This window comes from Terrapene carolina, unplaced genomic scaffold, assembly GCF_002925995.2.
Source record: "Terrapene carolina triunguis isolate 2854851 unplaced genomic scaffold, T_m_triunguis-2.0 Scaffold613, whole genome shotgun sequence".
Classification (NCBI taxonomy): Eukaryota; Metazoa; Chordata; order Testudines; family Emydidae; genus Terrapene; species Terrapene triunguis.
In genome coordinates, this window is record NW_020664964.1 from 2,719,845 (window position 1) to 2,742,046 (window position 22,202).

The 22,202-nt window shown below is 45.9% G+C and overlaps 1 protein-coding gene across 1 annotated transcript in view; it reads left to right on the plus strand.

The window, feature by feature from the left end:
* The window catches only part of ANKS6 (ankyrin repeat and sterile alpha motif domain containing 6), a 79,750-nt gene that overhangs the window by 51,057 nt on the left and 6,491 nt on the right, over positions 1-22,202 (plus strand). The window contains exons 14-16 of the mRNA XM_029913364.1: positions 9,351-9,418; positions 14,344-14,460; positions 18,728-18,824. Coding sequence (XP_029769224.1) covers positions 9,351-9,418; positions 14,344-14,460; positions 18,728-18,824 — 282 coding nt within the window. The remainder of the gene's footprint in view (positions 1-9,350; positions 9,419-14,343; positions 14,461-18,727; positions 18,825-22,202) is intronic.

The following is a 22,202-nucleotide window of genomic DNA, read 5'->3' on the forward strand; positions in this document are numbered from 1 at the left end:
TGTAGTTAAAGTAGTTTAGTTTAGAGTTAGTTTAGTGCACCTGGGTTGGGACATGCCCTGTGCCCCGGGCTTTAAGTCGTGCGACATTTGCAAGCAGCCGATGCCCCTGAGTGATCCCCACACGGACTATTTACGCTGTCTGGGGGAAACCCATCTCAGCGATGGCTGCAAGATTTGCAGATCCTTCAAGCCTCAGACCAAGAAGGAATGGGACATTCGGCTCCGAGCCATTTTGATGGAGTCGGCCTTGACCCCGACTCGGGTGCGCCGCTCCGAGTCAGCACCGAGCACCGCAGCGTTGGTGCACAGCGGTGCGTCGGTGCCTTCTACCAGCAGGCACCACTCCCCGTCTGCGGGACACTCCAAGAAAGCTAAGAAGAGGTCTTCTCTGCCAAGACACCGGAGTAAGACCAGGGGAGAGACTAGACCCACATTGGGCAGTTCTCGGTTCCTGTCGGCCTCCTGGCCTCCGACTCAGGTTGAGCAGAGTAGCTTGGCCCACTCTGCGCCGACCTCCCCGGACATCCGGGTGCCCTCCACGCTGGAGGACCTGCAAGCGGCCCGGGACATTATGTCTCTGCCGGTACCAGGGGCACCGCCACCGTTGGCTCCCTGGTCCAGAGGCAAGCCACCGTTTGGATCCCCGCAGTCACCGCCTGGTCCCTGTTGACCCCCACCAGGTTGTCTGACTGGGTACCGACAGGCAGGGGTTCCAGGCAACCCTCCGCCGTGAGGGACCATAGACCTCACGAGGAGAGCGTGCCCCGTCAAGACCGGGACAGATGGCACCGGAGGTCCTCATCTCCGAGAGGCTACCGTAGCCCTTCGTGGTATGGGCATCTACACCGTTCACGTTCTTCGTCTTGCTCGAGGTTCCTGCTGCAGCGCCGCTCCTGGAGTCCCGGGTGTCGATCGCTGGCACCTCGCCATTGCGGATCCATCTGTCAGAGCCGATCGCAGAGCAGCTCTACTGGCGGTTCTCCCGCACCTCCACGCTGGGATCACGGTCTCGTGGTCGGCACTGTTCCCGACACCACTGCTCCTCTTGTTCCGGGGATAGAGGTAGGGCATATGCCAGTCCGGCCTCCCTTCGCACTCGTCAGTCATTGGGACAGGCTAGTCAGGCTGAACAGCCTGCTCCACCAGTGCCACAGCAGGTGCAGTGGCACCGGGCTCCTTGGCTGGCACCATGGTACCAATGGTCTCCGTGGCCCCCGACGCAGCCCCCGGTGGAGGCCGGAGCCTCAGAGAGACTGTTGTTCTCCCTATCTCAGCCTCCCAGGAAGGAGTCAGTGGGGCATTCATCACCAGTTCCGCGCCCGGAGGGGAACCAAGAGGTGGGGCCCTCTCCTTCCTGATGAGGTGATTACAGTCCCTCCTCCGCCTGTCCCGCATGAGGACTCCAAAGCCCACCAGGAACTGTTGAAAAAGATGGCATCAAGCCTTAACCTTCAAGCCAAGGAGGTGGAGGAACCCTTGGACTCCCTCTTCAATGTCCTCTTGGCCTCGGCGCTGCGCAGGGTGGCCCTGCCACTCCATGAAGGGGTGGCAAAGATTTTGAACGCCTTGTGGCAAACCCCGGCTTCCTTGCCCCACATCTCTAAGAGGGTGGAACGGAAGTACTTCATGCCCGCCAAGGGGCATGAATACCTGTACACCCACCCTGCCCCCAACTCCCTGGTGGTTGAGTCACTCAACCATAGGGAGAGGCAGATACAACCAGCCCTTACTCCTGAGAATAAAGACTCAAGGAGACTGGATCTATTTGGGAGAAAGGTTTATTCATCCTCAAGTTTCCAATTAAAGGTGGCGCACCACCAAGCCCTCCTGGGGAGATATGAGTTCAACTTGTGGGGCTCTCTGCCCAAATTCGAGGACTCCCTCTAAGAGTGTAACAAGAAGGATTTCAAGGCTCTGGTGGAGGAGGGTACAGCGGCTGCCAGGGCGGCCCTTCAGGTAGCGTCGGATGCTGTGGATACGGCTGCAAGGTCTATGGCCTCTGCAGTGTCCATGAGGAGGGCATCATGGCTCCTGCTGTCTGGGCTGACCAGTGAGGCGCAGAACTCCTTACAGGACCTTCCATTCGATGGCAAGGCCTTGTTTGCCGAACAGACGGACGTGAAATTGCATGGAAAGATTCCCGCAAAAAGCTTAAGACCCTGGGCCTCTATGTCCCAGCTCTGGCCAGGACCAAGTTTAAGCTGCAGCAGGCTCCCACCCAGGCCACCCATGCTAAATATGAGCCCCCTTATAAAAAGTCAAGGGACTATAAGAAACACCCATAGAGGCATTCCCGGTCTGTGCCTCAACCTGGCCCTCCAAGGGCAAACAGGCTGGAAAGCATCAGTTTTGACGGGACGCCCGGGGGCGACTTACCAGTTTGTACCAGAGATCCATCCGCAATAAAGCTTCCCTTCTCCAACCAGTTGTGTGCTTTTCTCCCGCAGTGGTCGCGGCTGACTTCGGACCGATGGGTCCTCAACACTGTCTCATGGGGCTACACCCTCCAGTTTACCTCTACACCGCCCACCCACCCTCCGTCCCCATCCCTCCTGGGGGACCCCTCTCATGAGGCCCTGCTCAAGCAGGAGGTGGGACGGCTCCCTGGCCTAGGAGCGGTGGAAGTGGTGCCAGCGGAGTTCAGACACAAGGACTTCTACTCCAGCTACTTCCTTATCCCGAAGGCCAAAGGGGGGCTCTGGCCCATCCTGGACCTGTGAGGCCTGAACCAGTACATGGTAAAGCTCAAGTTTCGCATGGTCTCTCTGGTCTCCATCATCCCCTCCCTGGATCCTGGGGACTGGTACGCTGCCCTCGATCTGCAGGACTCGTACTTCCACATTCATATTTTCAAGGGGCACAGACGCTTCCTCTGTTTCACGGTTGGGAAGGAACACTACCAATGTACGGTCCTCCCGTTTGGCCTGTCCACTGCTCCCAGATCTTCCCCTATCTCAATGACTGGCTGGTCAAGGGCAGCTCCAAGTCGCAGGTGCGGGATCACGTGTCACTCTTCCTGTCCATGTGCGCCACTCTGGGCCTGTAGGTAAACAACACCAAGTCCACGTTAGTCCCGGTGCAGCGCAAAGAGTTTATTGGGGCAGTCCTGGACGTGACATTGGCCAGGGTCTCCCTCCCATTGGACAGATTCGAGACCCTAAGGGAGCTCATCGGCATAGTCACAAGGTTCCCCATGACCACAGCCAGAGCGTGCCTCCAGTTCCTGGGTCACATGTCAGCATGCACATATGTGGTTCACAAAGCCAGACTCAGGATGAGGCCCCTCCAGCTCTGGGTTGGTCTTGGTATTCTCCCAGTCCAGAGACAGGATGGACAAGGTCCTCACTGTGCCCGAACCAGTGATCGCCTCCCTACAATGGTGGTCCTCCCCGGGGAACATGCTCCACGGGGTCCCGTTCAGGGGCAGGCCCCCATCAGTGGAGCTGGTATCTCACACGTCAGATCTGGGGTGGGGAGCCCATGTGAGGAACGTTCAGACGCAAGGTCTGTGGTCCGCGCAGGACCTTGCCCTGCATGTAAATGTCAAGGAGCTCAGGGCAGTCCGTCTGGAATGCGCAGTCTTCCACTCACACCTGGAGGGCAGAGTGGTCAGGGTTCTCACGGACAACACGGCCTCAATGTTTTACATCAACAGGCAAGTTGGGGCCTGCTCCTCTGCACTCTTCCAGGAAGCCCTCAGGCTGTGGGACTTCTGTATAGCCCACAATATTTGCCTGGAAGCCCACCACTTACCGGGCGCCTGGAACTCGTGGGCGGATCGCCTGAGCCGAGATTTCTCCTCTCAGCATGAGTGGTCACTACACCCAGAGGGGGTGCACAGGATTTTCCAAAAGTGGGGCACTCCCCAGTTGGACCTGTTCGCGCCACAACAGAACCGCCAGTGTCCCCGCTTTTGGTCTGGGGAGGGGGGGGGTGTTGGGTGCGGACGCCATCTCCGATGCCTTCCTCCTATTCTGGTTGGGCCAGCTTCTCTATGCCTTCCCCCTGATCCTGTTGATTGGCAAGGTCTTGGAGAAGATAAAAATGGACAGGGCCCGAGTCCTCCTGATCACCCCGGCATGGCCCAGGCAACATTGATACGGGACTCTCATGAGCCTGGTAGTCGCCCCACTGTGGATGTTGCCATCCCACCCGGATCCGCTCTCCCAGGACCAGGGCCGCCTCCTCCACCCCAACCTAGTGGCACTCCACCTCATGGCGTGGCTGCTCAATGGTTAGCCCTGGAGGAGAGGACGTGCTCGGAAGGGGTTCAGCACATCCTCCTGGAAAGCAGACGGCCCTCCACGCATCAGGCCTACCTGGCGAAGTGGTCTCGGTTTTCCCAGTGGGCAGCTGATCGGGGCGTTTCGCCTGTAGCTGCTCCAATTCAACTCATATTAGACTACCTCCTTTACCTTAGAGCCCAAGGCCTAGCGCCCTTGTCCATCAAGGTGCACTTGGAGGCCATATCGACCTTCCACCCACCAGTGCATGGACACAAGGTATTCTCCCATGCTATGACTGGCCGATTCCTTAAGGGATTGGATCGTCTCTTCCAGTATGTTAGGCCTCCAGTCCCGCAATGGGACCTGAACTTGGTGCTGGCCCGGTTGATGGGTTCCCCGTTTGAGCCGCTGGCTACATGCTCCTGGTCACACCTCTCATGGAAGGTAGCCTTCCTGGTAGCGATCACGTCAGCTAGACGGATCTTGGAACTCAGGGCCCTGACCGCCAACACAGTGTTCCATAAGGATAAGGTCCAGCTCCGACCGCATCCTTCGTTCCTCCCCAAGGTGGTCTCCACTTACCACATGGGTCAGGACATCTTCCTGACGGTGCTCTGTCCCAAACCCCATGCGTCCAGTGGGGAGCACCGCCTCCACATGCTGGATGTGAGACGGGCTCTGGCTTTTTACCTGGAACGCACAAAGCCGTTCAGGAAGTCTTCGCAGCTGTTCATCGCCTCGGCCGAACGCATGAGAGGTCGGCCGATCTCCACTCAGCGGCTCTCCAACTGGATCATCTTGTGTATTCGTACTTGTTACGACCTGGCAGTTGTCCCGCCGCTGCTGATTGTGAAGGCACACTCAATGAGGGCGCAAGCCTCGTCAGCTGCCTTTTTAGCCCATGTCCCCATTCAGGACATTTTTAGGGCTGCCACATGATCTTCGGTTCACACGTTCACCTCACATTATGCGATCGTCTCCTAAACCAGGGAGAACACTGGGTTCGGCAGGGCTGTACTCCATCCTGAGAGTCTGTGAACTCCTTCCCACCTCCAACAGATATAGCTTGGAATCACCTATTGTGGAATGCACACGAGCAATCACTCGAAGAGGAAAAGACAGTTACCTTTTCCGTAACTGGTGTTCTTCGAGATGTGTTGCTCATGTCCATTCCACATCCCGCCCTCCTTCCCCTCTGTCAGAGTTGTCTGGCAAGAAGGAACTGAGGGTGGGGGAGCGCGCAGCACCCCTTATACCAGGCCATAGAGGCGCCACTCCAGGGGTTGCTAGGAGTGCTCCCCTACGGGTACTGCTAGGGGAAAAACTTCCGGCACCAGTGCACGTGGCGAGCACGCACGCCTATTGTGGAATGGACATGAGCAACACATCTCGAAGAACGCCAGTTACGGAAAAGGTAACTGTCTTTTCCCCTCATGAAAGAAAACTGCAAGACATGGAAGGTAGTTACTGTTATGTCAGGAATTACTGAGTGGTGCTGTTAACACATAATCTTACAAATTTTCTTAGCATGTGAATAGTGTACAGTCTTTGAAAAAATGCTGTATTTTTGTTACATTTGTCATGGACATTCTTTGGGGGTAGTTGTTGAAAACAGTAAGTGTGGTTTGCTTTCTGCCCTAATCTTTCTAACTAGAGATAATTGCTTGGAGCAGAGTGGCTTCCTGGGAACCAGGCAGTAGAGTTAGGGCTGAGATTCCTGAGAGAGGGAATTGCATGTATGTTGTTTGTGACCCACTGCAGTTCAAGAGCAAGTGTATAGAATGTAAATAAATAACTTGAAATTAAGAAAATATCCTGACTTGGCATCCTTGATTTCTCCTCCAAAAGGAAGCCAACCTGCCAGGCCACAAAGTCTGCTTCCACTTAGCACAGAGGCAACTGTCTATTTTAGTAGAATCTTAGTAGAAGAAAATGCTTCCAGTGGGGCCCATATGTGCTTCTAAATCAAGCGCTGTTGGCATTCGACACCTGCTTTAAGATTCCAGACATGTTTAGAGGAGGGGAACTTGTGGTAGGCAGGAGCTTCAGTTGCACTATAGAATCAAAGCTTGATGGGGCTGTGACCAAGTGCCTGGATGGGCCACACTGAGAATGCTACACTCAGGGCAGACTGCAGGGAATAGGGAAGACAATCTCCAAAACTGGTAGTTTATTCTATAATGAAATTCACCAAGCTAGTAACAAAACAGCTTCTGTAACACCACATTGATTAGCAAGAAGCCAAATACAGTCCCCTTTAAGCATTCCAGCCCTTGGTCCCCATCTAGACAGCCAAATCTAATATAGTGAGGGGTTACTGAAAACTGGATTCACCATATGTGATGTTCACCAATCCCAAAGGACCGGACATTTATTCCCAGGTCAATATGAGTCTCAGATCTTACCCAATAATCATGCAGATGACAGTCCTTTAGTAATTAAAAGACTAAAGATTTAATAATAAAAGGGAAAAAAAAAAAGAAAAGAGTTGCAAAAGGCTAAAAGATCAATTTACATACAAATATGTGTAAAATCCTTAGGTCAGTTTCATAGCAGAGATTGTGAGGCTGCTGATTTATACAAATCTTTCTGGAATCAGTCTAAAAAGTTATAGTCCAATAGACAGTCCAGGGGTAGTCTGTTCAAGTCTTTCTGTGCATTTCCATGTTATTCCAAAACGTTATTTGGAAAATCTCTGTCTTATGACTCAGACTTTCCCTGTTCAAAGTTTAAGCAGACTATAAATGTCAGGATCAGGTGTGGGGCTTTCCTCTATAGTTCCCTAACAAGCTGACAAGCCTCTTGTCATAGCAGGGCACTCCTCCCCTCTCCTCCTTCCCCCCCCCCCCCCCCCCATGGAAGAATAAGCAGTGCAGATTGTTGCTTTGAAGCTAATCTTCTGTTTCCTATGCATACACAGGTAAATTAGTTGCATTCATTCACATAAGGCAATTAGCCAGCAGTTCATTATAGCATAGACAATTAAGTTGAAGAGAATATAGATAATATGGTTAGTTTTATGCAGTATCTTACATCTTTGATTTTAAGGTTAACTGACCCATTGGCATGCATATTATAAAGTAGTTAAGACATGAAAGGGAATTAGCATCTATAAACTAATCTGGTTACATTGTTAAACTTCTAACAAGATACAGGTAAACACAGACAAATTCACTTAGCATCTACCCTTGATTTCTATTGCTACAAATAAATGGGTTAGTGATTACTGGTCTAGAGCAGGGGTCGGCAACGTTTGGCACGCGGCTCGTCAGGGTAAGTACCCTGGCGGGCCGGGCCAGTTTATTTACCTGCTGATGCGGCAGGTTCGGCCGATCGCAGCCCCCACTGGCCGCGGTTCACCGTCCCGGGCCAACGGGGGTGGCGGGAAGCTGCGGCCAGCACATCCCTCGCCCGCGCCGCTTCCCGCCGCCCCCATTGGCCCGGGACGGCGAACCGCGGCAAGTGGGTGCCAAACGTTGCCGACCCCTGGTCTAGAGCATCTCCTTGAAATTCATATACAAGTACATTGTCTTGATAACATTTCAAGCCTCTTGTTAAGTTGTTATGGGTCATACCCAAGTTGACCAGTCTGTCAATGTCACAAGGGCACATTGCAGAATTCCCAAAGATGAAGGAATAAGCACCATTTAACCTACAGTCAGATATGATGGGAGAAGTGTAAAAATGAAATATAAAGATTACAGTTATTTCTCTTGCCCTAAAAATATACACACAGGTCAATACAATTTTTTTATCACATTCTCCCTTACAGTTAAAAGTTAACATCACAGATCATACCCCAGTCTAAGATCATGCCCCAGTCTCTCTCTGTGTAGAAACCAGCTTTGTGAACTGTTATTAATTCATGATGTTTAGATTGCTTAGATAGACTACCTTAAGAAAAAAAGAGACCATTATAAAGGATAGTTTTCAATATGTTGAAATAAATATAGCATTAAATATCATGGGGCAGGATGCTGTGGGAGGAAGAAGAAAAAGCAGGATGAATGTGGGGTATCATAATCATAAAGGCCTCTTTTGTACCCCTTTCACCCCGCCACCTCCAGCCAGTATGAGCTTTCTGTATTTTGTGGTTTGAATGACCCTTCCCTCCCTGTTTTGTGATCAACCTGGGAGGGAGATGTGTGATGGGAAAAATAGCTAAAGTGATTGAACTTCCATACAGGTTATTGGAACCTTAGTTTGAAGAGACAGAGAAATCGTAGTCATCCAGGCTTTGGGGTTTACTTCCAATTTCCATCATAACATAAGAACAGCTGTACCGGGTCAGACCAAAGGTCCATCCAGCCCAGTATCCTGTCTACCGACAGTGGCCAATGCCAGGTGCCCCAGAGGGAGTGGACCTAACAGGCAATGATCAAGTGATCTCTCTCCTGCCATCCATCTCCATCCTCTGACAAACAGAGGCTAGGGACACCATTCCTTACCCATCCTGGCTAATAGCCATTAATGGACTTAACCACCATGAATTTATCCAGTTCTCTTTTAAACGCTGTTATAGTCCTAGCCTTCACAACCTCCTCAGGTAAGGAGTTCCACAAGTTGACTGTGTGCTGCGTGAAGAAGAACTTCCTTGTATTTGTTTTAAACCTGCTGCCTATTAATTTCATTTGGTGACCCCTAGTTCTTGTATTATGGGAATAAGTAAATAACTTTTCCTTATCCACTTTCTCCACATCACTCATGATTTTATATACCTCTATCATATCCCCCCTTAGTCTCCTCTTTTCCAAGCTGAAGAGTCCTAGCCTCTTTAATCTCTGCCCATATGGGACCCATTCCAAACCCCTAATCATTTTAGTTGCCCTTTTCTGAACCTTTTCTAGTGCCAGTAACATAATTGCATGTAAAATGTAGTTAAAGGTAAGACTAGATGTCTAACAAGTACAGTTTAGTATAGTAGGTCATGGGAGTGAGATGCATTTTCACCTACTGTATATGTATAGAATAAAGACAATCTTGTTTTGCAATTTTATATGAGTGGGTTCCTGGAATGTTTGCTTTAATTTCTGTATATCTTCATCAGTTCAATATATTTTCCCCACAGGTTACCAAAATTGAATTGTTTTAAACATTGTTTCTTTTTCTTTTCTGTTATTAAAGATGAGCTGACTAGTATCCTTAAAAAATTGTCGCTTGAGAAATATCAGCCCATTTTTGAAGAACAGGAGGTAAGGCGTTTTTTTGTTTTTTAAGTTTTAAGTGTTTCAGTATTTTATTTCAGCATTTTAGCATGATTAATCTACTTATCTGTTTGAAACCTGTATTTTATTATCCAAGTAAAATCATGGCTCTGTGTTCACTATAGCTGTGCAGTTTGCAGCACAATTTACTCTTTGCTGCAGAACTGTTATCTAAAATCTCAATTTTCATTCAAAAAATACCTGGCTTCTTTCTAGTATTTCTAGTTGCAGCAATAACCTGGAAAATGTGAACCGAATGTTAAAAGATATAGTGATGAGTCTGCATAATCAGGAAGGCAGCATGAAACAACAAATCTGAGAGGTGTGAGCTACTCCCTTCATCTCAGTCAGGTCTCCCTGGATTCTGTCATTCGGCGGCTGTGGAATGTGGCATTTTCCCAGAATGCCATAAAATTCAACATGTTTTCCACTGACTCTGCCGTAGTGCCACAGACCAGATATCCAACATTTTTTTTTTTTGTCTCCCTGCCCTGCTGGCACCTGCCAGCAGCTCTCCCTTCCTATATATCTTTCCACACGATGGCATTAATTGGATTATACTCTATATTCCTCTACACTGCTCCACGAAGCCAAAGTTGGAATCCAGTGTACAACCAGAGTGGGGAGGAGCCAGCAGTGTAGAGAGAACAGTGCTGGGGGTGGGGGGGGGGAAGAAGACGAACCACTGAAGCAGGCTACTATCTCCTCCTTTTCCTGAACAGATGAGGAATAGGGGGTTTGAACTGGACTATGCAGACAGCACTGTGGCAGCTGAAGAACTGGGCTGCCTGGAGAATGCACGAAAACCTTTGCTGAAAATAATCATCAAATTTTTTTCATCAATGAGTATTTTCCACTCTGAGCCAAAATTGTGTGCTTGTTTGTAGACGGATAGAGGATGAGAATGAAGAATACTTCATGGACATACAATAAATTAACATTGCCACAGAATGTCTGGGTGCATGAAGAAGAATTTGGCCCCATTGTACCACAGAGTGTTCAGGGCCACACGTAAAGGTTATGCAGCTCAGCCACAAAATATTGGGCTTGAATAATATTCACCTACATAATAGGGAAGATAATTGCCTCCACTGTAAGAATCACTGGGTGAAATTCCATGTTGTGTGTTATATAACACATCAGACTAGACGATCATAATGGTCCCTTCCGGTCTTAAAATGTATGATCTGAATTTTCAGTAGTGACTCAGAATTTTAGGTGCCACAATTTCTGGATACCAAACTGAGACACCTTACATGGGCCTAATTTGCAGAAAATTCTGAGCACCCAGCTTCTGAAAATTAGGTCCCAAAAACCATTCTGTCCATGACAGTTTGAAAAGCTTATGTTTATTTAATCCAGACCTGAAGAAGAGCTCTGTCTAAGCTTAGAAGCTTGCCTCTTTCACCAACAGAAGTTGTCCAATAAAAGATATTATCTCACCCACCTTGTCTCTCTAATATCCTGGAACCAACACAGTTACAACACCACTGCAAACAAAGGTTTATTGTAGCAGACATGGGTGTTGAGCTATGCGCATGCTAAAAAAAAGTTATTTTGAGAAGTGCAAAACCAGACTGTATATTATGGGCAGAAAGGCCCCCTGACACTTCTCTCCACAGCCGCAATTCTATACACACTTAAACACATGCATTTAAGTTTGCACACTTGAACAGGCCCACTGAATGGGACTATTCATGTGCATAAAGGCAATCATGTATTTTCAGGGTCAGTGCCCAGAAATGTAAGTGAATTTTTTTGAGCATTATACTTTGCTGTGAAAGTCTAAAGTTAAAGAAGGAAGAGAAATAGCATGTGGCATTTTGGGTTTTGTGAACATATTTTTCTATAATTTAAATCTGTTTTTTTTTCTCCTAGGGAAATTATTTTGTTTGTTTTCTCCAATTATTTAATGAAAAGGAAAGCTGTGCTCTGCAAATCTGAGAATAAAGTGATAAATAGGAAAAAACAGCACCAGTGTTCCAAAAAATCATAGAAAGAATATTAATTATAAAATATGTATATGCTGTGTATGTGGAGGTCATATCAATGTGAAAAATGGAAAACACTCATTTTATCACATGCTTATGAATGCATCACTTAACTGTATTCCATTTCCCTGGAGCTTTTTCTGACATTCCATACTCCTCAGCTGCCTTAAAGAGCTTCTTTGTTTTTTTTAAGCCTCCTCCAAGAGAAATATTTCCTTCTCCCCCATGTCTCAAAATGTGTAATTGTCCCCAAAATTACCTACCCCAAAAACTAGGATTGGCAAGTTTTAGGCTTGGGCCAGTAGCAGCTTTTCTAGATACATAAAAATGTCATAGCTTTGAAATCCAACATTTCACCAACAAGCAGGACTAGAAATGAGAGTTTTGTACCACTGAGTAGGAGTATTTTCCAGCTTGCCAGTGGGACACGTAGCACTTGCTTTTAGCCCTAGGAGGGCCTGATGTAATGGATTTTAAAGCCCTGGTGGTTTTATGTTTAGTTTTTCTATTTTAAATCATTTTAGGAAGTATTTAGCGTTTATTACCTTTAATGTTTCCCTCCTTATGAGTCTTGCACAGTTTGATACATGATTACCAAGACACCTGCCTTTATGGGTAGAAGGCTGCAAGACATAGTTCCAATTAAAACTCTACAAAATATTCCTAAAATATGTTTTTCTGCAATATGTACCATATATACTCGATTTTTTTAGTAAAAGAAAGGAAGCACTAGAGATGGGGGTCGGCTTATGAACGGGTATAGAGAGGGAGAGGTGGGACACAGCCCTCTCCCCAACAGAGGGAGCAAGGAGAGGCAGCACAGCCAGCAGAGCCAGAAGGGAAGAGGCGGGGCCAGAGTCTCTCCGCTTCTGGCCACGCTGCTCTCCCCCAGCCTCCAAAGCAGCTGCAGCTCTGGGGCTGGCAGGCTGCAGCTGTGCCGCTTGGCCCCACCCTCCAGAGCAGGCTGTGACCGTGCCACCCAGGCGCCGGAGCACGCTGCGGCCGTGCCGCCCGGCCCAGCCTGCTGGAACATGCTGCAGCCGCGCTGCCCGGTCTGGCCTACCGGAGCAGGCTGCGGCTGCGCTGCCCAGCCTGCCGGAGCAGCTCCAGCCAGGCCAGAGACATCCTCCCCTGGCCCTCCCCAGATAGGGTGGGAAGAGATGGGATGGGGAGAGTGTGGGAGTCCCAGGCTAGGGGTGGGGTCATGTGAGGGATGGTCACAGGGGTTACTCCCCTGACTCCCAGCTTCTCCCCACCAAAAAATTTCCCCACCAGTTGCTGTCCCGGCCTGTCAGGGTAAGCAGCTGGCACGCCGGGACACTTTATTTACTTAGGTTTACCTCTGTGCCTGTGGACTCTCGAGGTAAACAAACCATCTCGGCCCACCAGCGGCTTATCCTGATGGCCCGGGAGCCAAAGTTTGCTGACCCCTGAATTATAGGGTCGGCTTATGAACGGGTTATAAAAATTTTCCATTTTTACTTATCCATCTTGGGGGGGTCGGCTTATAAACGAACCGGCTTATGATCGAGTATATACGGTATATATTATATAAATGTTAGTAGCATCTTATTTTTCTGTTACAATGAGATAGATAAGAGAGTGATTGAGAGAGATAAGATGATGATGTCACCAGATATGACCCCATACAGGACACAATGTGCTATCTGATGTGATGTTATGTCCTAAACCATTCACCTAATCTGGGGTCTAACCTAATACCTTCTGCCACCTGACACTTAATTGGAAGGTCTGCCATACCAAGGGAGCAAAACCACCAGGCTTTGATTTATGGCCCAGAATTGATAAATCAATGAATAATTAATGGTGCCACCCCAAGAAATTATGAGAAAAAATAGGTAAAAGCAAGAAGACAACTAAAATATAAAAAGAGAGGTGTTTTAAGATACTTGCAAAAAGACCTGTTAAGAAAAAATGGACATTTGTAAATGTAAATGTTAAATAAAAAACTCCACTGTTTTTCCCCACATGAATATATAGTTTTTTGTCTGGTGAAAAAAATTTCCCTGGAACCTAACCCCCCCCTCCCATTTACATTAATTCTTATGGGGAAATTGGATTCGCTTAACATCGTTTCGCTTAAAGTCGCATTTTTCAGGAACATAACTACAACGTTAAGTAAGAAGTTACTGCACTATATCAATATGGGTGCTCATGCTCAAAGAACAAACCCAGCATGATGTCAGCTAGACAAATTCAAGCTGAGCTAGACAAATTCAAGCTGGAAATAATGTGTAAATTTTTAATGGTGAGAGTAATTTATCATTGGAATAATTTACCAAGGGTTGTGGTGGATTTTACATCAGTGACCATTTTTAAATCAAGATTGGATGTTTTTATAAAAGATGTGCTCTAGTAATTATGTTTGTGAAGTTCCATGGCCTATGTTCTACAGGAGGTCAGACTAGATGATCACAATGGTCCCTTCTGGCCTTAAAATCTGTGAACCTGTGTGTCACTTGGCAGCCTAGATTGTCTGTTGAGTCAAGAGAGCTCTTTTGGTTCAGAATATCACCGGCTTCAATCATCACTGGGATTTGCAGTCTGTTACCAGCCAGCTTTTAAGTTCTCAGCCATTCTAAAGTTATAAATTACACATGTGTGACAGCAAGGCATGTATCCATGCCAAAAGGTGTAGAGCACTGTGATATCAGAAGTAGCTCACCCAATCACGGCCTTTACTCTACAGCTAATTTGAATGCAACAGTTCCATTGGTTGTATGGAGACTGCACAGACGATGGATTTCTTGACCCAATTGCCACACCTGTTTGACAGCATGGGGTTTCTGCTTCTAGTATATATATAAATAAATCATATAAAATAAGTTCATAAAGTTAAATATATATGAGAGAGAACCAATCTACACAGTAAATGTATGCCTGTGTATCTTTTTTCCAAAGGTGGATATGGAAGCCTTCCTCACACTTACTGATGGTGATTTGAAAGAGCTGGGAATTAAAACTGATGGATCTAGGCAGCAAATTCTGGCAGCTATTTCTGAACTGAATGCAGGAAAGGTAGGTATGGTTTGAAATAAGAAAACTGATGAACTACTTTTTCAGATTTGCTTGTATTTCAGATCCAAACAATGGATGTTGAAAAAATCCTAGTTTTATAAACAAGATATTTAATGTAAATTATTAGTGATAAACAATATTATATTTCTTTGATATTTCCAGGCCTCCTCCATTAATTCCTTCCTTGTTCAGTAACTGGACAGTTATTCACTTTTTTACTCATTCATAATAATAAAAAGAAGCTAGTGGTGACTTAAATATTGGTCATATTACAGCTATTTGTCCTTCAACCATCATGATGTCAAAACAATTCTATAATTTATCCTTCTCTAGAATAAAGTTGTGCTTATCAGCCTTTTGGTCTCCTTTCAACTGGGCTCATATAGCATTTTTCTCAGGCAGCACAGTTTTGTCTTCTTCTTGTTTGGTATTTACAGTTGGAAATAAGGAGACAGGCAGGCAGAAAAAAGAAATCCTTACAATGGATTTCTTTAGTCACAGACTGTGAGCTGGTGCATCTCTGCAGCTAAGTCTTATGGTTCTTCTCAAGTCTTTCAATTCCAAGTTCCATTCTGTCTTTGATCTTTTATACCAGTCCAGGCATACAGGACACTAAGACTTTTGATCATGTCAAACTCACATTGAACTCTGCCAGCTAACAACTGGGACAGTTTCTTTAATCAGTGACAACACCTCTCCTGTCCCTGCGCCTGAGGGCATGTTGCCTTCTGCTGGAAAGGAGCTAGTCTCAGCCCCTCCCATACTTGGAAGCACCCTGCTTCCCTGTGTTACAGAGTCACAGGAATCCTCACCCACCTCAGTGGTTTCTTGGATCCCCTGCCCCTTCTGTGGGACACGTTTCTCTCTGCTCCCTAGAGCCGGGTTTGTCTCTGGTTCAGCTGCGACCTGCTGGCAGCTAACAACCTGGACAGTTCTCTCCCTGGCAGGCATTACACTCCCATCCCTTCCTGATGTGGTGTTGCCTCCAGCTGCAGTGCAGGAGTTGGTCTCAACCACCCTCCCACCTGGGAGCATGTGGCTTCCCCCAGCTGCAGAAGAATCAAGGAGATTCTCTACCATTCTCTCAGCAGTTCCTGAGACCTTACCCTTTCCCTTGGGGGTCCCAGCATAACACTCCCTCTTGCTGCAGGCAAATACTTTAACCTGAGCTACATGGAAAAAATCATTACCAAGGAGCAGGTCAACTAGGAGGCGTTCCATTATGCCCACAGTCAAAACACTTTCCAAACCTTCCCACACCACATGGATTTTAGCTAGTGGTATGAGGAATCTGCTTTCGCCCACTCCCACAATTTCTGCCATTTGGCCAGGCAACATACTGGCCTTTGGGGCCACACTCTGCTTAACCAGAGAGATCTGGGCCCCTGTATCCCTCTGCCCCAAGTACTCCTTGCCATTAATTTGGACAACCTTAACATGCTCCATATCTGGTTCTGCAGAGGCTAACCTCACAGAAGCAATATGATAGGTTTCAACTGTTTGGGGGGTTTCTGTGCTGAGGACAGCAGAACTAACATGAGCTATTGTTTGCCTGCTTCCTCCTATCCCAGGGCATTTATTCCTCAGGTGATCAGTGGAATTACACTGATAGCACCTTTTGGGCTCTTCTGCTTTTACAGGCGTTTTGGGATGAGAGTTACCAGTAGAGGAATGTTTTTGGGTAAGAGAATGTTTAGGCTCCCAACCCCCTTCTCTCTTCCCAGGGGCAAAATGAGATCCTCCCTTCCCACCAGTTTTAAACCCCTCTTTCTGTGGCCTGCCCTCTATAGACGCCTGATTCTGTTTGAAGGCATCAGCTAAAAAAGCCATTTCATCCACAGATTTTACATCTTTGTCCCATAGACACTGCTTTACATCAGCCTTACATATGCTTAGGAAGTGCTCTTGAGCAAGAAGATCCAACATTCTCTCAAAACTTGCCACATCTTTGCCCCCACCCATTTTCCCAACAAATCTTTCATTTTGTTTACATATTCCCCATTACTCATACCAGTATCCCTCTTAAGATTCCTAAATTTAACTCTAAATGCTTCAGGGGTAATCTGAAAACTTCGCAAAACATTATCTTTAAATTTACAATAGTCTAAAGCATCTTCAATAGGCATTCGATTGAATACATTTCGAGCTTTACCAGTTAATTTTGCAATCAGGGTAGGAACTCTCTTATTATCGGGATTTCATGTATTACACACAGCCTTTTGAAGATAGTCAGATACTCAGCAATATCATCCTCCTCACTGTATGCAGGACATAAGTGTTCCGATTTTTGGAGTGATGGGAGTCATTGGGGTCGGAGGGGTTCTGGTTCTGCTTCTCTAGCAGATCCAGTTGGTGTTTTTGCTCTCTCTCTCTCTCTCTCTCTCTTTTTCTTTCATGGCCCTTCTGTGTGCAGCCTCCTTTCTGGCTGCCTCCCTGGCTGCCTCTTTTTCCTTTTCTTCTCTCTCTTTTTCCTTTATCTCCAGTTCTTTCAGTTGCAATAATCTCTGGTGCTCCCTCTCCTTTTCTGCAATCCGCAGTCTAAAAAGTTCCAACTTCGCAATCGCTTTACTGCTTTCACTAATTTTCCTGCATTTCTGTTCCTACTTCCCTTTCCCGAAATAAGCAAACAGAAAATAACAAAACTTGACCTCCTCCTGACTGTTCTTAGCCACTGCACTTAAGCCTCACTTAAAATCACAAATATCAGTGTTTAAAGTGTGAACTTCACTTGGAGTAACAAGCTGCACATACATCCTGCTCACTGCACCACTGTGACGTTCACCCCTGGTGTTATCTGTACCGGTGATCTGCTAGGTCCCTCTAATCCTTGACTCTGGGTGCCAGCCTTACCCTGCTCTGCTGTGAGAACCCCCACTTCTGGACTGTTCACACATAGCCTCTGGCATGTCAGCTGCTCCCAGGTACTTGCAACCGAATGACTCTAGCCAATATCTCTGGTCCCAGACACAACTCCAGCTTGCAGTGTCCAGCGGGCATAACTGGACACTGCAAGATGAAGGTTCCTAGGGTTGTGTCTGGGAGCGGAGATATTGTCTAGTGTCATTCAATTGCAAGTGGCTGGGAGCAGCTAACATGCCAGAGGCTGTGCGTGAACAGCCCAGGAGTGGGGTTCTCACAGCAGAGCAGGGTAAGGCTGGCTCCCAGAGTCAAGGATTGGGGTGACCCAGCAGATCACCAGTCCAGATAACACCAGAGGGGAATGTCACAGCACTGTAAATGATTTTCTTTGTGCAGGTCTTTACATCAGCTCTTACTGGGTTTCATAGTTAAGGCTGAATTGTGTTTTGCACTTAAAGTAGGGATATAACCTCATATTAAGAATATAGCATGTCCTCCCTAAAGTTACAACACATACTTTTTGAGCACAGAATGGATTTTCTGAGAATTGACAAGTAAATCTATGAAGTTTCAGAAAGATCTCTCCAGTTCATATATTTCTAGAACCTCTCGTAAGGGCAAATTCTGGAGACAAATCTGTTTGTCTCTTTTAGCCTTTTTTGAAAAGCACTTCTAGACCTCACAGCTTTGTCTGAATGTACTTCACTACGCATAACAGCCATATGTCTTATCTGTTCGAAACAGAGAGTTTAGAGGAATAAAAGCCAAGTTTTCTTAAAATCCAAGGTTTTGGATAGATTTGCCATTGTTGATTAAAGTTGAGACAGCATAAAACAGGGAGAAACTTGATGAAAAATGGTGGAAACTATTTAAAAAATCCTAAAGTTATGGAAAAATTAAATCTTACAAATTGCCCTACTATCCTGATGGAAAGGAAGAGGATTGGTTACAGCTGGTAGAGCGTGGAAATGAAGGACCTTGACAGGAAATGTGCTGTTTATTCTTTGTGCCCATGGAATGTAGGGCTAGAAGAACATGTTTGCATCTCTATCTACCAGCTATTCCCAATAGGTTTCACAGCCATGAAGCTGGGCGCACACTGTCTACAGTATGGCTCTGTGAAGGTAAAGTAGGGAAACAGAATTGATTTTTTTTTGTTTTAAATCCAAGTAAATCTGAATTCTATAATTTCCAACATTAAGAAAATAAAATTAAAAAAATTAAATATATATTGCTCTGTGTTTGCAGGGCATAATTTTTGATTATGTTCAATTCATTACACTTTCAATATGATAATTGCTTTCCAGGATAGACACAAATTTTCATATTTGTGTTTAACCCTAATAAATGCATTATTGAATGAGAAATTTAAGAATGCCTTTTTTGTTTAAATCTATTTATTTTACAGGGACGAGAGAGGCAGATTTTACAGGAAACCATACACAATTTCCACTCTTCCTTTGAGAGTAGTGTTAGCAATACCAGACCTCCTGGCAATTCTCAGTGTAAGTATTATTCATATGTTGTCGGATCAACTTCAAGCAATTTTTCTTAAACCAGGGTAAAGTACAGTATATGCAAACATGCTATGTGTTGGTTTAAAGATTCCTGCATTTCTCTCTCTTTCAGACTGTAGTGAAGATTTCAAAGTAAAAAGGCAGAGAGTTTATAAGATTTTTATATAGGGATAGTATTTATGGGTTTCAAACAGATTAGTGTGTATTTGGTTAATTCAAAAAGTTTTTAAATTAACAATGTATTGCATTTTACATTGAAAGCCACTGGGGGGCGTGTTTTTCATATGAGGTAGGTCTCAATCGCATAATGAGATAGCTAAGGTTGCTCCTTGTCTATTCCTAGAAGCAGACCAATTTCTCACCTCTTATGGTCATCAAATAGGCTACTTAGTGGAGTAGTGGGTACTGTACATGTTGCGCTGCATTTTTGCAGTACATGAACATCAGTGCTGAGCCCTGCCTGTTACATTCTGGGTAGAAAAAAGAGGGGATCATTTGGACGTTGCTAGTGAGTGTCTCAAGACCCACCTGGAGAAACTCTGCTTTCTGTAAATTCACAATTACAGAAACTTTTGGAAGACTGACAATACTTCACCTCCAGCCAAGGCTAACTGGCCTTACGCAGTTTCTCCTGCTGGGGGTCTTTATGATGGTATAACAGCTCTCTTGATCCTTCTATGGCTGCCGAGTCTGCAAAGACACAGGTTACTGTTTTAGTTATGACAGTGGTAACAATTTCCCCACAAATCCTGGAAAAACAGCCGCCCAAATACACCAATGAAATCAAAACAATGAGAAAGACGTTACTATTACCTAACTATGTGTATGCTGCCCCTTGTTACCATCATTCCCAGATGTGAGACTGGTGAACAGTGTAGAACACAACACATGCAGCGGAAAAGTTGCATTTCTCCTGCTAACAAGGTCCCAGTCAGATGCAGAGATGCATTTCTGGCTGTTCTGCCTGTACGGGGTTGGGAGACAGGCACAAGGCCTGCTCCAAGCAATGTTTCTGAGCCTGGATTCTTACTTTAAGAGGGAAATGAATGTTATTCATTGGCTTACAGAAATTTACCATGCTATGTACCATGTGTTCCCCTTCAGCTGATTGAAATTCACCTTGCATCTACTCACAAAACTGCTTCAGTAGTTTAATGGTCATACTAAGTAATGTTCGAAGTAGATTTTGATTTTGCTGGTCTAAATAATGACTGAGTCTCAATCATTCCAGCCTTGATAAATTAAATGATAATGTGGATGGTACCTCATTATGTACCTCAACACAGGTACAAATAGTCCTCCCACTGCCATTTTGTTGTGCACTAGTGTAACGATGCGGCCTCTGGCGGGACACAACTGAGAGTATCAGTTCATGACAAATTGCTTAGAGTAGGGCAATCACAGCCCACGGCTGGGGTCCTTTGCAGACCAAACCAGCCAAACCGAGAGGACTTTGGTTTTACCTCACTGGCTAACCAGAAGTCATACAAGCAATCCCCTTAGACACTCCAGTTTCCCAGTATCACCACCAGCACCACTCGTTATGGGGATGAATGGTTATGAAAACCAATACCCCCGTAAAAGAAAAAAGGTTCTCCCAATCCCAAAGGACCAAGCCCCAGACCCAGGTCAATATACAAGTCAGATATTACCCACAAATCACGCTGTTGCTAGTCCTTTAGAATCTAAAATCTAAAGGTTTATTCATAAAAAGAAATATAGATGAGAGCTAAAATTGGTTAAATGCAATCAATTACATACAGGTAATGGCAAAGTTCTTGATTCAGGCTTGTAGCAGTGATGGAATAAACTGCAGGTTCAAATCAAGTCTCTAGAGTACATCCACAGCTTGGATGGGTCATTCAGTCCTTTGTTCAGAGCTTCAGCGTAGCGAAGTTCCTCCAGAGGTAAGAAGCAAGATTGAAGACAAAATGGAGGGGTTTCCAGGGCCTTTTATATCCTCTTCCATGTGGAAGGTTACCCCTTTGTTCTTACTGTGGAAAATCACAGCAGCAAGATGGAGTTTGGAGTCACATGGGCAAGTCACATGTCCATGCATGACTCAGTTCTTTACAGGGAGAGCAGCCATTGCTCACATGCTACCCTGAACATTCCTAGGAAGACTTTTCATGTGGATTGGAGTCTCCCAACGTCCATTGTCAGTTAAGTGTTTTTGATTGGGCACTTATCTGCAAATTCCTTTCTCAAGAAGTTGACCAAATGTTTCACTAATGCTACTTAGAATCAAACATATTGAGATACAAATACATAGCCAATATTCATAACTTCAACTACAAAAATGATACATACATACAGACAGCATAATCATAACCAGCAAATTGTAACCTTTCTATAGACACCTTACTGGACCTCCTTTGTACAAGATCTGGTGCAACTATAGGACCTTGTTTGCAACAATGATCTATATTGGTCACAGTTCATGTCAATAATGTCACAACTAGTGATTGCTGAGGTAGTCTGTCTGGTCTGTTTTCTACACTCCACTACACAAGAGTCAATTTGCCCCAAAACTTCTTTTTCAGTACAAATACCACTGAAAACACCAGGGAGCTAAGTTTCCATTTTCAGAATGGAGAATTTCTGGTGATATACCTGTGGCAACTTCTGGATAACTTTATTATCAACGTCCCAGGCATGAAAAGCATCTTATGAGCATAGTGCCAGATGGGCAGAGGCTGATGTTTGGATTCTGATATGGAGTGAGCTGGAGATTCAGGCAGAGCGGGGTGACTGCAGAAGAAACACACGGGTATATAGCGTTACCACATGAACAGTATTTGACCAGCCTGGCCATTATTTATGGATGTGCCAGTTGCCAGAAAAATAATTTAATCTGCCAGTTTTTTTTTTTAGCATAGGTTTAAAGATTTGCATTATTATGACAACACACTGGGATATCTAATGTTAAAAGTTTCTGTGTCCAGCTCAAGATGTTGCAGTGTTCCCACTTCCGTAGTTTAAGTGATAACAGATCAAAACTGTTGAAAATACAGCAGCTATCTGCCTAAAAACATGCAAGCACATTGCGCGCATGTGTGAGAGAGGGTTTGAGTCACATGAGAGTGATAACATTGCACGTCTCCTTAACCTTATCTATATGTGTTATCTCTCTAGATACTATAAGTGGCTTTTCAAGGGATGGGGGGTTGTTGAGTTGGCTTATGGTTGGTAGTTGAGGTTGCTGTGGGCTTGCCTTGGGGGGTGGGGGGGTGCCAGGGTTTTTTTGCATTTCAAAGGTGGTAACCCTAGGGTATATCATCATATTTAGGTCTTGTGGTGGGGTATACTGGGTCTGTTGAGGCCCCCTACTGGAGGCCTCGCAGTCCTACCACACCCTGCTCCAGA